We start from the raw sequence: 18,771 nt of genomic DNA on the forward strand, positions 1-18,771 counted from the left end.
TCAATTCCTCCGTCCTCTCGTCTTTCCTTGCGTCCTTCCCTCGCATCCTGGAGGGGTGGAGCTAAGACGCGAGGAAAGGAAGCAAGGAAAGGAAACGAGGATGCACAAATAAGAATTGAGAAGCACCCCATGTTTACAACTAGTGCGAGTAGATCACGCTCTTCAGTCATTGGTCAAATATCCAGTGACGCAATTACGTAGAGTTTCCGCAGTGACGGCGTCACTCTGGTTCAGCGTCTCAGACCTTGTGGTGCCCTTAAACTTGAAGTCCTAACAACTGTGCCGTCATGGCATCTCAAGTGCCAGGGTTTTCAGCTCTTACCAAACCGGGGTTAATACCGGGTTTCAAGGTTTCTAAAGGTAAGAGCGATTTATTTATTTTATTTTTATTTTTTGAATTTATAGCTGGTGGCAACCCTGACGGATTGAAGTCTATCAATGCTATAAAGAATCAACACATATTTGTCGGAATGTTCCTTTCCATGTTGTGAATCCGAATATTATATTAATTTTAGATTACAAATTATTTTAGATTAGGTGATATTAAACTGACATTTTTCTAACGCAATACAGGTCAGCATAATTATGAAGCTAACTGCATGCACGCGTTATTAGGTCATAAGTTTGCAGGCATTTTGTTGGAATAATAGATATAACATGCAATTTGGATATTTAAATCAATACAATATTTTAGTAGGCAATAAAACGAATCGATCTGTATAATTCTTTCACGTTCACAGATAATAAAAACGTACTAGAAATATGTTTACAACTCCATTTTATGACTGCTTTTTGAGTATGTATGTAATATGTTATGTCGAGATGTCAGTGATCACGTGATGACGTCAAAGAATTGCGAAACGAACCTTTCATGAGAACCGAGTTTCGGTAATCAGTTGGACAGTCTGAGGTAAATCTTTCTCACCTGACCAAGGTGATAGACAGGCTCTGCTAACTTAAAACCCATGTATCCGTGTCGACATATGTCGTGTGACTACATTTTAGTGCTGATTAAAGGTGTGTTCGACATCGGCTGCGGCTGAAGTGAAATAAATGCAATATTTGACTAATACACTGATCTTTCAGAGACCATTCATTCAAAACTTTATGTACTGCTTACAGCGTCTGTTTTTACAAGAATAAAGTTCAACATATAGCATATGTTATTTAAATAACAATGTAGTGGGATCTTATGGAGGACCAAATTACTAAAAATGAAATAATTAAATAATGAATTCAATAAAACAACAATTTTATGTAACAGTTTATTCTTAAATAATTAAATTATTTATTTATTTATTTATTAATTCAGTTATTAAATAAATCAATAAATAAATAAATGTATCTATTTATTTCACAATATCCTCTTTCACACACTATTATTTTGTTCAAATATAATTTTTTTATAATTAAATGTGCTTTTTCAAAAAGCTGTTTTTCATAATAATATGCTATATTTTTTACGAATTACACCTATTTGACGCAATCATGCATTTCCAAAGCACGATTTTCCCAAAGATTCTTTTCATAATAATAGAGTGCCCCAGGGATGACGCGTTTTTGTAGGCCAACCCGGAAGTTAGCGTCGCACGGGTTCCCTCGACTGAAAGCCTATTCATTTTTCCCATAGACTTTTGGAAAATCGCAGAAAATAAGCTCTGTGTTTAACAAAGGGTTATGACACTTACACGTTTTGTCTATCAAGATAATCTTTACAAGTTAACACAACATTTATAGATTTTGAAGCCTAAATAAAGTCGTCAGATATAAAAGGCTAACAGTAGGCTATAAACGAACTACAGCACACCATGGTCGCGGATCAACGTCGTCACCACCAAGCGTCCTCAAACTTTATTTAGAAAACAACTCTATTTAAAAACATGCTCACTGATTATGATCTACGCTGTGTATGAATACTTATCCACTTTTTCATGAGAAATACTGTCCAAATGTCCCGTTTTTAATGATGACGTCTAAAGTCCCCGCCAAAGGAAGTAGTCCCTTTTAGCAATTTGTTAGCAACCGCCGATTTGAAGACACAGTAAAAGTTTAAAAAATCACAAGTGGGTTATAACTGGTGTGTTTTATGTCATAGATCAAAACGTGAAAGTATTTAGAGGCTTTGTTAACCACAGACCTTATTTCAGGCGATTTACCAAAAACCCATTCAAAAAACCCATAGACTTTACGGCGTTGGAACCGGAAGTCCTAAAATGCTAACCTGTTCTGGGTTTTGCCTACAAAAACGCGTCACTGCGCGTTGCATTCTGGGTAGTCACCGCCATGTTTTATGTCACGCTCAGGAGCGTACAATGACAATAAATACAAATCACCAGATGAAAAAACGACTTTATTTACGTTCATTTTTTAAAGAGCTGCTTGTACTTACTGAAAATAAATGGACTAATATTTGAATCTCTTGTGTTCATTCGATCGCTCAGTCGTGTGGCCAGGACACGATATACACACACATAGAAATCATACTGATGCCTTCTATCGGACCACACACAGGACAAAAGAGATTTCTCTATTTCAGTTTTTAATAACTAAGTGGCACCGATATATCTGCCAGATAAAATAATAAACACAATATAGATTGATCTCAGCCAGCATATCATCATATCGCCCTGATTTCTTCATGTTAAAGCATTAAGGGATAACATAAGAGCATGACCATCTGTAATGCAGCTCTGAAATTAATTATATTGTGGAATCGCTACACCACGTAAGTTTTACTGGACCTAAATGGAATAAATAACGTTACATGATTTCTTACAGAGAGAAGCTTAATAATGAATCAGAGGTGTTGCTTTATCAACGGAGAGTGATCGCAACTAGCTAGGCCTATATCACAAATGACATTTCTAAATGCGTTTTCGTACATTATTCATGGCGTGAGCACGTACATATTCAAACGGATCAGAAGTTATTAATCTGTAATAAATACAAATGACAAAGCCAAATTTTGGTCAAAATTATTTTGAGTTTCACTTTCACCATTGTGTTTCTAAGCCGGAAGGCAGAAAATGAGGGACATTATAACATGCTTAACGTGAAAAAGCTTAACGTGGCTTAATTTACTAATGCTAATGCTTTATTAGTTTGGTGTTTACTACAGAAAAGCAGACGAGCCCAGAATATGAACGCACCTTTAACACAGGCATTTTCTTCACATAAAGAAAACAGTTAATGAACAGTGACTTAACGTGTAATAAGACGGGTTCTGTTCATATTCTATGAGCCTAGAATCTGCTTTGCTGTAACTGTTAGCTATTTACAGTTTCTATGGGAGGAAAACGTTTAACGTGAAATTAAATGCGTTGCGTTCAAATTCTGGGCTATTAGTATGATGTTTACTTACATTACGCCACGTTAAGCTTTTTAGAATGTCTCGAAAATGGGACAAAATGGCGCTCCATTTCACATTCTTTTTCCACGCTGGTCAGCATATAGTTCATACCACAGCCAGCGTTCACCATTCTAATATGTTTTAACTGTATAATATAAATTTTAACATCTTCCTCCACTATTTCCCAGTCTCTACTGTACTGTCCGTGACCTAATGTACCAGAATGCAATGCGCTGCTGACGTCACGTTCCCAGACATTTCACAAATGCCAATCAACATACAGTGGGCGGTGCTTGGCGTTAATTGGCTAATCCTTTTGAATGAATTACTCAGGTCTGGCAAGGTGAACTGAACGTTCGAGATGTGTGCTGTGCACTGGGCAGGCTGATCGGTGTGTGTGTGACATCAACGTACCGCGAGAGCGATTCAAAGGAGTTGCATGCTCTCTAAATGCATTCTGAGATCGGCCTGCACAGCTTCGATGCATCTCGAACAAGCTTTGGAAATGAATATGGCTGTAGGACTTGATCTAGTTAAAAGCGCACTGTTTTCATGTGCAGATGAAGTAGAAGGGAATGTTTTGTGTGGTGCTCTGTTATCTGGATTAGACATCTGCTAGTGGCAATAAGTGCATCAGAGGATCTAGAAATTAATGACTAACTACATATGGAACACTTTACCAACACTGAACGCAGAGTTCTTTTAAATGAGTAAGTTATGTGACAGGTGTAATTTGCAGGTAGGACCATAGGACATGTCATGTCCCCACCACTTTTTGCCAGGGTCGATATTGTCCCTACCACTTTTTTCATTTTAAATCTCACAGTACGTATAATTAATGCAAATTAAACCTATTCAGTTGACATTAATTTGTGTTAAAAAGAGGCGATCTGGCGCGGGGATGTGTTGATTTTGATACCATGCTGAGTGTTCGCTGCCGCTGTTATCAGTAACGGAAACGGAACGTTCTCTTTCGGCTTGTGCACAGTTTTCACACAGACCAGACACAGACGAGCGCGTGCGTCAGTCTATCGCTAATGCCGCTGCGGTAGCTATATTCTTTCCGGTTTAATCACAAAACAAAATGCTCTTGATACAATACAATCATTGCTGATCATTTGATTTTAATGAGGAGAAAAAAACTTAATCAGGGTGGAACATGGCGTTCCGTGACTGTCACCAACCACACGAAGATCGATTTGTCGTGTCTGTCTGCTCTCCAAGCACCGCCCACTGCCTGTTTATTGGCATTTGTGAAATGTCCTCTATTATTATGAAAAGAATCTTTGGGAAAATCGTGCTTTGTAAATGCATGATTCGTCAAATAGGTGTCATTCGTAATAAATCCAGCATATTATTATGAAAAACAGCTTTTTGAAAAAGCACATTTAATTATGAAAATTTTTTATATTTGAACAAAATAGTGTGTGAAAGAGGATATTGTGAAATATATTAAACAATAAATGTGTTTTCATGGAATTTTACAAAATAAATAGATACATTTATTTATTGATTTATTTAATAATTGAATTAATAATTAAATAAGTTAATAAAGAATAAACTTTTCCTTTGAATTGTTCTTTTATTGAATTCATTATTTAATTATTTCATTATGAGTAATTTGGTCCTCCATAGGATCTACGTTTTTTATCCGTTTTATTTTGATAAACATGACACATCGCGACTAACGTTACATGAAAAGAGCTTTAACTGTTATAAAAACAGATTTCTGAGCATTAGTGGAGCTGAAGGCGTGAACATGAAACACACGTGATCGTTGTCATGCGGTGAATCCGGCCAATCATGAAACAGCTGTGTCGTCATCAGCGCTCGTGTAGCTCCTCTTGAGAAACTTAAAGGTGATAGAGAGGATTTTTTCGTCGACTGAGAAACCAAAGACTGTTACTGAGTTTTTGAAATGAGCGCTTGCGTAAGAACAGCCCCCCTCCTTCACTTCAGAGGAACGCCTCCCAAAACTCATGCACGAGTATTGGAACATGAGTGTTTACCACCGTCATTCGCTGTGTCATGTTTTTTGGATTCATTATGTCGGACTCACCACGGTAGTGATTGACAAGCCAGAGGGCCAATTGGCTGATGTTTTACCTCGTGCACAGATGATGTATATTAATATTATTACTTTCAGTGCACCTAATAGTCTTTTATCAGCTAGTAAAGACAGTTTCAATTAATATTGCAAAAAAGTATAAAACAAAGCATCCTCTTTAGCACCTTTAACTGTGCTGGCTAAAGGCCCTTTCACACAGGACGCGGTATGCGCTGAGTTCGCCGCTGGGTTCAGCGCAGCTCTTCAGATACAAAGCGATTTTCGCTGCGCTGGCCAGAGCACATTAGTTGGAGTTTTCCAAACTTGTATCGGGAGTTCTAATCACTTGATTGTTGTTCCACCTTTCAGTCAGCAGCAAAGTATATGCCCCGTGCTAAGAAGTGTCTGTCATGTCTTCATGACACAGCTTTTCTCCCAATGTCTCTATACGACCAGCAAACTTGTATTGTATAGCTCTGAAAATTCCAACACAGTAAATAGCTGTTCATCCATTTTGCTTTCCGATTGTTTGGATGCCCCGTTGCTATTGGTCGAGTGGGTAATCGTCACAGAGCGCAGCGGCAAAACTGAGGTTGAACTATTTTCAACTTTGACCGTGGCGTGCGCGCAAGCTGTGCTCCGCTGCGTCTGTGCTTTGGTCGACACAGTCCTTGCGCGGCACAAGCCATCGAAACAAATGGGTTTCATAGCGCAGCGCTTACCACGTCCTGTGTGAAAGAGCCTTAACTCAGGCGGCTGATCTCGAATCGATCTTGCGGTACTTTAAAGTCATACGTCACAGTCACATGACTTCAGCGCTGTCTCAAGTCGGACAGTAGGTGTGTTCGAGCTCATGCAGCGCCGCACAGACTGATCGGCGGCTGACTTGAAGCAGTGCATGCCGGTAAGAAATTTTGTCCGACTTGAGACAGCGCGGACACCATGTGACTGTGACGTATGGCTTCAAAGTACCACAAGAGCAATTCGAGATCAGCCGCCTGAGGCAGCCAGCGCAGTTTCTAAAGAGGAGCTGCACGAGCTCTGATGAAGACACAGCTGTTTCACGATTGGCCGAATTCACCGCATGACAACGATCACGTGTGTTACGTGTTTATTGTCACGCCTTCCAGTAATGCTCAAAAATCTGTGTATTTATAACAGTTAAAGCTCTTTTCTTGTAGTCGCAATGTTATATTGTGTCATGTTTATAAAAATAAAACGTAGACCCCACTACATTGGCATTTAAATAATATATGCTTATGTTGAACTTTATTCTTGTAAAAACAGATGCTGTAACCAGGACATAAAGTATTGAATGAAAATGTCTCTGTAACAAAAGTGTATTAGTCAAATATTGCATTTATTTCACTTCAGCTGTGATAAAGTATGCAAACGCAGCGCGAGCGTCTCTACGGGAAGCAGAAAATATCCGACTTCATGTCTCCGTTTTCACACCTAACATTTCTTACCAGCATGCACTGCTTCAAGTCAGCCGCCGATCGGTCTTTGCGGCGCTGCATCAAGTCGAACAAGCCTTAAGTTTCATGGGTTTAGTGCAAGTGTCATGACGACTTTAGGTCACATGACACATAAAGACAATATATAGTGCCAGTAAATAGCTACCTGTATTCTGTACTGCATGTGTTGTGAAGATAACTAAAAAATGATTGTGAAATGATTGCTTAAAATTTCAATAAATTACTAATTTTTAAATGTTTTATGAATTCAGTTTATTAGACATGCTTTTCTATTATTGATATTTAATTTAATCATTAAAACACAATCCAGGAAAAAAAAAAAAAAAAAAGAATATAGAAAAAAAAAAAAAATATGATAAAAACAGAAAAATCTGATTTCATAGTTGCCTACCTATAGATCATAACATCCAAAATTCAGTTTTAATATGTTGAGAGTCCACAGTGAGTATGTAGAAGAGTGTGCGGGCAACCTCCAGGCCCTTTCAAAAACAAGCACCCCCCGTGTGTACATTTGCAGATCAGCTGACCACCATCGTTCCTGTTGCAGTGGCCGCGGCTCTGAGCACCTACCTGCTGACGCGCTACTTCAGTTCACAGAGCAGTCCCAAGAGCAGAGTCAACATGTCAATCAACAAAGACAGCCCGAAAGTAGTGCACAGTTTTGACATAGAGGACATCGGCAACAAGGCCGTCTACTGCCGCTGCTGGAGGTCCAAGAAGGTGAGTGAAACCACCTTGATGAATCATGTTAATAGGATTTTAATGCCCGCTGGTCTGTTTGGAGATTAATCTGCATGAACCACTTTTAACCCAGTAAACCCTACTGTATCACAGTTGAAACATAATTTTCTAAGGCTTCCAAATGATCAACATGATCAAAATTTGGTTAAAATAACTGTTGTACGCAATCTACTCCATGCCTTCTGTCATCTGATTGGTAGTTTATACTTTTTTAGCAAGTAAAAGGCCTTTTAATTGCATTAGTACAAAAATAAGAGATGAAACAGTCAAAAGTTCTCGGGTGAACGCTACATTAAATTTTTGCAAAAGCATTGGAAATTTTATTTTTTTTTGTACCCATCTCATATTCTTTCTATCACCATGTCCCTTTAGGGGCTCTGTAGAGTACAAGTAATTAGGGCTGGGTGATATATCGAATGCTTTTGTCACGCGCATTTCGTGAGTAAAGCCGGTTCCCTGATTGCCGCTAAATCGCCATCACCTGCTTTCAAATGAAGTGGCATTTAATAGTGCTGCGTTCCAATTCGCCTACTTATACTACGCCCTAAAAGTATGTACTCTTTCTGTGAACAAAATGTACTTACTTTTGAGTGTGTAGTAAAAGAGTAGACAAGCTTTGGGACATACTAACACGTCATACAATCGCGTCTTTTCTCTCTGTCGCATCCTGTCACCGTAAACTGGCCTGTCAATCATCTTACTTCCTCCACATTTCATTTAGCTAATTTCCTACCGTATCGGAGTGAAATGCAGCACGTTGATCTGCAGTCGCGGGTCTTTCATGTGGAGAACTCTGCTCATATTAATGCATAATGATGCATTTAAAAGTTAATGGCCATTATCGGATCTTCATAAAAGTCCACATTGGTATTTGCAGATGAAAAATAATACGGGTAACATTACATATATATTTTCTATCAGGTTAAACTGATTATTAGTCACTCAAATCTCTCAGCGTCGATTGCATATATCCGCCATGTTTTGTAGTTTTTTAACACTTTTTACTCGTGTTTGTAGTTCTGAACTGAATCCTCGTCCAATGCGCAATGGGTTGTGGGCAATATTAGCCTCTATAGTGTGCACGGATCCACACTTCGAAAATCTACCGGAAATAGTAGACCATCCGGGGACTTTTGCCATACAACATACTATGCTTTGGGACACACTTATTTTAATCTCACATACTATTTAGGATGGATAGTATGGACATTGGAACGCAGGGTAGGCCTTTTTCACAAGAATCGGAATTAAATCACGTGACGTAGGGTAAAGTTAGTTCCGCTATGCGTCTACGGCTATTAGATTGATATGCTCTTTTCGCAAATATCGCTTCTTACCTTTTCTGTTTTGTCTGTTTTCCAAGTCGCTTTTGTATAATCTACAAAGAAAATATTTTCTACTGGTTTGTAGCTTGTACGGCCGCTAAGACCGTTGAATTTACCGGCAGGTGGATTATATTACCAGCTGTCATACAGTAAAGGCTACGCAGCTACTCATTCAGCAATTTCCCCGATCGTATTACGTACGACGAACATTATTTATATAATTTATTAAAAAAAACTCCCAATATATACTTTAATGGGGGATATACAATCGACATACATAATACCAAAATACGTGACTGTTACGTAACTGCAACGTAATTTGGTGACCAAACTTTCGTCGTGGCGACGTAACTAGTTACGTCGTGGCAACCGGAAAAGTGAAAGGTGCCTATAAGTCGCCACAACGTAACTTTGTGACGTTGCCAGTTGGTAACTGCGACGTCGTGGCAACGTTGTGTATCAATAGTTGTGTGTTGGTCATCAGTTGGTAATTCTTATATTTATTTATTTTTCTATGGGCGGACATGCAGTAGTTTAACCTAATTTATGTCCTCATTTGCCCAAACTAATGTAAAGGCTATTCCAACAGCTGTGAACGATGAATGCAGACTCGAAATGAATTCAATTCATTTATTTTGAAAAACACACAGAACATGAACAAAACTCCAAATAAAAATAATGAAATACACTCAAACTATAAATAAAAACATATAGCCTACAGCGAAACATAAAATAAAAGCATTCAAGACGTTTTGCTCTCAGTATCATTAAAAACATATGCTATGCTAACGTAACATTTTGCTAACATATATTTCAGACGATCAAGGAAATCACAGAGGTAAAAATATTAACAAAAGTACTTAAAGTAGACTGTGGGTAATGTTACTTAACCAATCTGACGCAGTTGTTGAACTTTATTGCTATAAAACTGACGAGAAACACGGAGAAACGTCGACGCTGTCCTCTCCAGCAGCTTGAATGTTTTCCCGGTTGCCATGGCAACTCTAACGGCCACCTGCACTAACGTAAACATAACAATAAAAAAAATTAACTTTACACTCTTATCAACATACTGTGGGCACACGCGCACTCCATTTGTGGAGGCGCGCGCTGTATGTCACGTCACTATATATAAAAAGCAGTCATCCATACTCTGATTTGGTGAAAAGAAACATTTTTTTTTTCTTAAGGGGACATTTCAGTCTTGTGTCTGACATTTAATTACACGTTTTATATTGCAAATTCTGGTAATAATAACATATAAAGAATGTGTAAATGATGGTAATGAAATTACGAGCACATGACGTTGCTGTTACGTTGCCAGTAAGTCATGGAATGACCATTATATTACGAATAGAGGACGTATCTGGAACGTCCTTGGTAATCTTGTAACGTTAGGAGAACGTACTGACGACGTTGTGAGATGGTAATTTGATGGTAATATTATTACGGGCATACAACGTTGTAGTTACGTTACTAGTAAGTCATGGAATTACCAATATATTACGAATAGAGGACGTATTTGGAACGTTCTTGGTAATCTTATAACGTTAGGAGAACGTACTGACGATGTTGTGAGATGGTAATCTGAAGGTAATGAAATTACTGGCATGCGACGTCGTAGTTACGTTGTCAGTTAGTAAGTCATGACATTACCAAAAAGTACGAATACATTACGTAACTGTTACGTCGTGTGTTAGCTGATATTGTCGTGAGTTTAATATGTTTTAAATATATATATAGCATGTAATCTCATATGGCATCATCCCACATTCAAGCATGTTATAACTAATCCTGATCGATTAAACTAAGACCTAATTAATTTCCAACACCACATTGTACAACTATCAGTCTTTGCATTAATGTTGCAACAGCACAATAATACTGTGCATAATACACACTTTAAGATGATGACGACAGGAAAATGAGTGAGAGACTGAAGTGTTTATATCAGACTGTAAGGTTTATATCCAGAAATATCAGGGTGCGAGTGGTCCTGTTTCATGAATCAGAGGATCTTGCGTGATAAGGGAGCTTCCAGCTGATCATTTCCCCAGCACGTCGCTAAAAGCACTCTATACATCCCAATGTGCATACTATCCACCCTAAATAGCACTGCATATTACACATAGACTACTATTTAGGATGGATAGTATGCACGTTGAGGCGCAGGCACCGTCTTTACAGCACATGGAGCGCGATAATGCACAGCCGCGCCAAACATGCACGAAGAATAACCAGTTTAACCGCCATCACTTCAAATTATTTATTAAATTTAGCTCTTAATGAGAGCTCTGTAGTCTCACCAATAATTTACCAAGAACGTTCAAACATTTTCATGACATTTAATTCGTAAAACGACTTTGATTCCCGAGCTGGTTCTGATCGAGGCTATCTATCACTGTAACCGGAAAAGCTTTTACACTGCGTGGATCGTTCCGGAAGCCAAAAACCCGGAAGTGTGAAATTGGCCTATAGACAGTATCGATATGAATCGCCGTCGATATTGAACGCGATATTGCGTGGCATATCAGTGAACTACGGCTCTGTCTATTAAATGCCGCTTCATTTGAAAGCAGGTGATGGCGATTTAGCGGCAATCAGGGAACCGGCTTTACTGACGAAATGCGCGTGACAAAAGCATTCGATATATCACCCAGCCCTACAAGTAATCCAGATTTTGTAATCTGAAAAAGTGTGTATCTGGATCAAGGTGATCCAATCCAATTTTGCTTTGAAAAACCCGCAAAAAAGTAAGATGAATAACCTGATCCTGGATAGCAAAACATGAGATTTCCAAATCCAGATCTTTCTGATCCAGAACTATCCAGACTTTTTGAACATCTGTGACCTTTTGCATGAAGCTAGTTGAACAAACTCTGAGTTTCAGAGTAGGTTTGGAGTTGACAAATCCAAATATATCCAAACTGGTTTAGATCAGGCTCAATGGGTTCACAAAGCTCGGTATAAACATTCTCTATCAACTCAGGTTTAATCCAGAGTTTTGCGATTAACTCTGAAGCACGCGCACCTGAATGTGTGACATGTGGCAAACAGACAATCACACAGAACATGAAGAACGTCCTTTTGATTCACTTCTCGTGAGAGAGCCGCGCAATTCACGTCTCTTCTGAACATTAAAAGATCGCTATGAAAAAATATCATGTAATTAAATGCATTTACAAAGCAGGAATAAACACTGCTGCTACAGTGAATGTTTCAGAAGGCAACTGACAGAAAGAAAACTATATCAATGCATGTGAATCAAACAAATAGGCCTTATAATTTATATAGCTTCACAAAGAGATCAAAAGAATATATGTAAGCTTAACCTGTTTTAAAGCTTTATATATTAATGCATGTAATATATTTATTTTAATATAAAAGCAAAGTTTAATATTGTTAATTAATATAATAATTATGAATGTCATATAAATTATAATTTATTTAATATAAATATAATAAAGAATTAACAGCAAAAGATGGGCAATTTTGTCTCTAAAATGTTTTCAATATAAACTGATTTAATTTGGACGAGAGATGCAGGGGGAGTGGCTTTATTGCATCAGATATAGGCCACTACTCACACCTGATTAGTCGAGGTTTGGTCTGCCATCTCTAAACCAGAATAAAACCTGCTCCGGAGCAGGTTAGCCATGTAGCGTAAGTTACCATAGCAATGAAACCCGCTAAAAACCAATCCACCTTCATGAGCCTGAAAAAACAGAGTTTGCTCAAACTAATCTTGAACTTACCTGGGTACAAACTGAAACCGGCTTTGTGCAACAGGCCACTAGCCCTTAATTTTCACTGTACTGTTTCATTGTAATTTTTTTTTTTTTTTTTGCTTGGATTTTGGCCGATATTCGATATGCCGATATTTTCAAAATAATTTTGGCCGATGCCGATACCGATATATATACAAATTTTTCGCCTGATATATTTAAACTTTAATTTTACTGAAGAGAAATCCATGTATCTCTTCTGTACTGATTCTACCATAAATGTATTATTTTACAAATGTAGACAGACATTCACACCTGAAAAACAGGTCAATTATTTCACTTGGAGAATAAATGATATGCCAGTGCAACATTTTATTTTTAAGTTTAGACTTTGAAACTTCAGTCCTTAAGAGTAAAATAAATCCAAATAAATTTTCAAATTTTTTTTACATCTTTTCCTACTGGAACAGGTCTACCAAATGCTCCCCCAACATAGTGGTTAACATGACATTGTACTGAAACTTACAGAAAACACTTCAAGTGCACAAAACAAGCAGCTGTAGTCCAGACCTCCACTTCAGTCCTGAGGACCCACTTTAAAGTATAATCAAGCTTAAAACCAAGCTCCACATATTATCTTGTGAGCCACAAAAAATAAAAATAAAAATACAAGGACATCTTATCCTTTACTTGAACTTGAGTGGTGCAAACCTTTTCAGTCCAACTAACTAGGGTGACAACTTCGGCTGACCGGCAGGCTTCTGTTCAGCTATTTTTTTTAATACCAGAGGTAGGTTTTTCTTAAGAAAAATGAGCATCTCTGCCTTTTCACCGTCCATTCGATTTCTCTTTTCATCCATCACATCAGAGGCAACGCTAAAAAGCCGTTCACTGTCAACGCTTGTGCAAGGCGCACACAGGTACTTGCGTGCAGCAAGAGCGAGGGCAGGGAAACGGGCCTGGTTGCACTTCCAGTACTCCAATGGACTGTGGTTCCTGGGAATTGTGGGTTCGGCCAGGTATGAGATGACCTATGAAGTAACAGAATACCAAAATATTACTTACGGATATATATATATATTTTTTTTACTTTATGCTTTAGGCATTAACAGAGCTCTAACGTTTTCTTCCAGAAATCAAATGATTTATTAGTTGCACGTTTATTATTACTACCGTACACAGCGAATTATGATAATAAATAGGCAATTATCTATGTTATGACATTGCAGAATAATAATAGTGAAAGTCGCATCATTAATTAGGATGCTTTCGGTCCAAAAGTGATTTTTTTTTTTTTTTTTTTTTAATGTAAATAATAACCTACATTTGTGCATGTTTTATGCTTACCTGTGACGCTGACGCGGTCTTGTCTTGCTCCTCAAATATTACATTCTCCTCCAGAATTTCGTCATACATGTCCAGCAGTGATCCTGTTCGGGTCCTCTTCTCTGGGGGATCCTCTGTGCTGGCATCTTCAATGCCGCTCATGTCATCCAAAACTTTGAGCAACAGGTTGCGAGCACTCCTCTTTTTTTCCTCGTCAAAGTACCGGTCTTTGTAGCGGGCATCAAGCATGGTTGCAACAGAATAAAGTGCCTCACAATGCACATCGTTGAAGCGATGATTGACTGCTTCCAGCAGGGTAGTTTTGGTAGTCTGCACTCCTCTGTCCGTGTCACTCGGCCGGCCAAGCACTACGCCTCCTCGCATCACTTGTGCTTTACAAATATTGCAAATAGCAACTTTGTTATCTGTTTGACAGATCCCGAAATGCCGCCACACAGCTGACATGTCGTAAGTTTAAGTTTTTGGCGCTCAAGCTACGTTCATGGTCGTCACGCGCGCACATGAAACACGCCCCCCCCTATCGGTTTGGCTCATCGGCAGAAATATTCATATCGGCCGATGCCGATGATGGTCATTTTAAGCTTTTATCGGCCGATACCGATGTTGTACCGATGTTGTGCCGACATTATCGTGCATCCCTAATAAAAACTAATAGATCTTTGATCATAAAACTAAGCATTTAAATCACCTTACTATGGGTACATTTACACAACAATGATGTACTAAAAACGGAAACGTTTTTTTTTTCTGTGTACGTCGTCACAACGATCCCTGTTCACACGGATACGTGAAAACGTCTACAAACACTGTATTATGCTGCCAGGACAGTAGTTGGCTATGTCACTTTGTAAAGAAACACAACGTTGACATCATGTGCATGAGTTTTACATGTTCAGTCTATAGGAGCGTATTCACAAATTCATGTTTTTGTAGTTTACGTGGAGACAATAACAAAAAACTTGCACTTTGAAACCCATTTTGAGGCCCCCAAAACACTGTTGTCGTGTAAATGAATGGCCAAAACACAAAGCTTTGTTTTTAGTTGAAAATAGTGTTGTGTGACAGCTGATATTTACAGGTGCTGGTCATATAATTAGAATATCATAAAAAAAGTTGATTTATTTCACTAATTCCATTCAAAAAGTGAAACTTGTATATTATATTCATTTATTAAACACAGATTGATATATTTCAAATGATTCTTTTAATTTTGATGATTATAACTGACAACTAAGGAAAATCCCAAATTCAGTATCTCAGAAAATTTGAATATTGTGAAAAGGTTCAATATTGAAGACACGTGGTGCCACACTCTAATCAGCTAATTAACTCAAAACACCTGCAAAGGCCTTTAAATGGTCTCTCAGTCTAGTTCTGTAGGCTACACAATCATGGGGAAGACTGCTGACTTGACAGTTGTCCAAAAGACGACCATTGACACCTTGCACAAGGAGGGCAAGACACAAAAGGTCATTGCAAAAGAGGCTGGCTGTTCACAGAGCTCTGTGTCCAAGCACATTAATAGAGAGGCGAAGGGAAGGAAAAGATGTTGTAGAAAAAAAAGTGTACAAGCAATAGGGATAACCGCACCCTGGAGAGGATTGTGAAACAAAACCCATTTATAAAAGTGGGGGAGATTCACAAAGAGTGGACTGCAGCTGGAGTCAGTGCTTGAAGAACCACTACGCACAGACGTATGCAAGACATGGGTTTCAGCTGTCGCATTCCTTGTGTCAAGCCACTCTTGAACAACAGACAGCGTCTCACCTGGGCTAAAGACAATAAGGACTGGACTGCTGCTGAGTGGTCCAAAGTTATGTTCTCTGATGAAAGTAAATTTTGCATTTCCTTTGGAAATCAGGGTCCCAGAGTCTGGAGGAAGAGAGGTGAGGCACACAATCCATGTTGCTTGAGGTCCAGTGTAAAGTTTCCACAGTCAGTGATGGTTTGGAGTGCCATGTCATCTGCTGGTGTTGGTCTACTGTGTTTTCTGAGGTCCAAGATTAACGCATCCATATACCAGGAAGTTTTAGAGCACTTCATGCTTCCTGCTGCTGACCAACTTTATGGAGATGCAGATTTCATTTTCCAACAGGACTTGGCACCTGCACACAGTGCCAAAGCTACCAGTACCTGGTTTAAGGACCATGGTATCCCTGTTCGTAATTGGCCAGCAAACTCGCCTGACCTTAACCCCATAGAAAATCTAAGGGGTATTGTGAAGAGGAAGATGCGATATGCCAGAACCAACAATGCAGAAGAGCTGAAGGCCACTATCAGAGCAACCTGGGCTCTCATAACACCTGAGCAGTGCCACAGACTGATCGACTTCATGCCACACCGCATTGCTGCAGTAATTCAGGCTAAAGGAGCCCCAACTAAGTATTGAGTGCTGTACATGCTCATACTTTTCATGTTCATACTTTTCAGTTGGCCAAGATTTCTAAAAATCCTTTCTTTGTATTGGTCTTAAGTAATATTCTAATTTTCTGAGATACTGAATTTGGGATTTTCCTTAGTTTTCAGTTATAATAATCAAAATTAAAAGAAATAAACATTTGAAATATATCAGTCTGTGTGTAATGGCTGAATATAATATACATGTTTCACTTTTTGAATGGAATTAGTGAAATAAATCAACTTTTTGATGATATTCTAATTATATGACCAGCACCTGTATATGCATTTATGCAAGTAGTCAGTTATACTGTTATAAAGAACTATAATGTATTGATTTACATTTCACAATCTTAAACTTTTGGCCATATAAACATCTTCACCAAATGGCATATTTTTGCTCAGTTTGGGCCACTGAGGTGTTTTCTTCCTCCTCGGCTCTGAGCTCCATGTTCTCTATACATAATGCTATATGAGACATAAATGCCTGATGCATCAATATGATACAAAACATAATTCTCTTATTAATAAAATTCCTCATTTGTAAGTCACTTTGAGGGTTAAAGGTATAATTCACCCAAAATTGTGAACCCTCATGACACTGTTTGGCACGTCCAGAAGCACCATAGTAATCTTGAAGAGGTTCCTGCAGACGTACTAATGCAAAGTACTGGAATAAACATCAAAACCACAGGGGCTGTGGAGATGTGTCATTATTAACTTAAAGATCATCAAGTGTGGTTGTGATTTGTATGTGTTTGTTTGTTCCCTGGACAGTTTCCCTACTGCGACGGCATGCATACCAAACACAACGAGGAAACGGGTGATAATGTTGGACCGCTGATCATTAAGAAGAAAAACCCTTAAATATTCAGTGTGTGTGTGTGTGTGTGTGTGTGTGTGTGTGTGTGTGTGTGTGTGTGTGTGTGTGTGTGTGTTTTCATCAGTGTTTTCCATTGTTTGGAGCTGAGAGTAACCGGATGAGGATTTCATGTCACAATTACTGTAATTCTCAATGTTAATGCGTTTCATTCACATGAGGACTTCCTGTAGCACTGCAGACATGCATCAGCAAACATACTGTAAACTTGTGTGGTTTTACACTTGGCCTTCCTCTCCACCTCTAACACAACCCATATAATTTAAATGTGCTTGTATTCGAATATGACTTTGCACTACAGCGCAGATGAATGTGGATGAGAGGTGGATGAGAGAGTCAGAATTATTATGCACGGTTTAATGAACTTTTCAGTGATTATGACTTGAACATGTAGTTTATACTATTCTCTGTTCCATTTTCAAGACCGCATGTAAGTATATTTTCCATAATGATCTGTAAGAAGGCCATGTGAATTTTGCTGTATGATGATGTGCATTTTGAATAAACATGATTTGAAATGGTTGTCATTGTTTCACACTCTGTTCTGCATATATTCACTAAGCAGGGTTATCTCAAGCCATAGTTTTAAAACAGGATGTGGGAGATAATGTGCTCTACTTCCTGTACTGCTGCAAAACACAGGAAATTAGAGATCCCCTGCTGAAGTTCTGCTTACATCCAGCAGATGGAGCCACTGTATCAGTTCAGTGCCCTTGGTTTTATTTTGAAGGCATTGAGGCATCACCCCTGTGGCTCTGAAGAATGTGTGAGGTTTTAAAGTGTTACTTCACCAAACAATGAAATTTCTGTCATTAATATTCACCCTCATGTCAAACCCGTAAGACCTTTGTTTGTCTTCGGAACACAAATAGAAGATATTTTTGATGGGGGTATCTGATCCACAGGTGGGATCTGATCTGAGGGTATCTGATCCACACATAGGCAGCAATGTCATTGCACCTTTTGAATGGTATTAAAGACATTGATTAAAATAGTCAACGTGACTACAGTGGTTCAACCTTAATACTATGAAGCAACAAGCTTCTGTGTTTACGTCTGAACACTGGCTCAGTATTGGCCGGCACCTGCTTTTCCTGCATTCGGCTCCTGCTTTTCCTGCATTCAGCATTTACACTAACATTTTGCTGGCATAAAAAGTATGTTGCCAATGTTGAGATTTATGAAGCACATCTCACACAGAAGTCACTTTCAAACCAAGCAGCTTTCTGTTGGTCAACATGGCAAATCCAAGCGACCAACTTGAACCAGTTGCGAAATCTGTGTTGGGAATTTTTTCGCCCTCACGTGAAACTCCAGATCACGAAAATTCCTATTGAACTGGCTGGATTTTGAAAGTTGGCAGAGCAATGGTAAATGTGACATCACCTTAATTCCACAGGTGGAGTGCAGTCATCTTAATAGGTATCTAAGCGATCAGGCACATGTGAGGCAAAAAAATGTCCTGCTGCAGATTTCACATTG

At 38.7% G+C, this 18,771-nt stretch overlaps 1 protein-coding gene across 2 annotated transcripts; it reads left to right on the forward strand.

Moving 5' to 3' along the window:
• Positions 1-152: 152 nt before the first annotated feature.
• zgc:110843 (uncharacterized protein LOC541492 homolog) lies at positions 153-17,831 on the forward strand. 2 transcript variants are annotated; one of them, XM_067390722.1, is made up of 3 exons: positions 153-360; positions 7,422-7,594; positions 17,187-17,831. In XM_067390722.1, exons 1-3 carry the CDS (start codon positions 288-290, stop codon positions 17,274-17,276), a joined length of 336 nt encoding a protein of 111 aa, XP_067246823.1. In that variant the 5' UTR covers positions 153-287; the 3' UTR covers positions 17,277-17,831. The 2 variants fall into 2 exon arrangements, with proteins under 2 accessions (XP_067246823.1, XP_067246813.1); XM_067390712.1 differs by having other exon boundaries at positions 197-360; positions 7,392-7,594; positions 17,187-17,829.
• The last annotated feature ends 940 nt before the right edge of the window (positions 17,832-18,771 follow it).

This window comes from Chanodichthys erythropterus, chromosome 1, assembly GCF_024489055.1.
Source record: "Chanodichthys erythropterus isolate Z2021 chromosome 1, ASM2448905v1, whole genome shotgun sequence".
NCBI lineage: Eukaryota > Metazoa > Chordata > Actinopteri > Cypriniformes > Xenocyprididae > Chanodichthys > Chanodichthys erythropterus.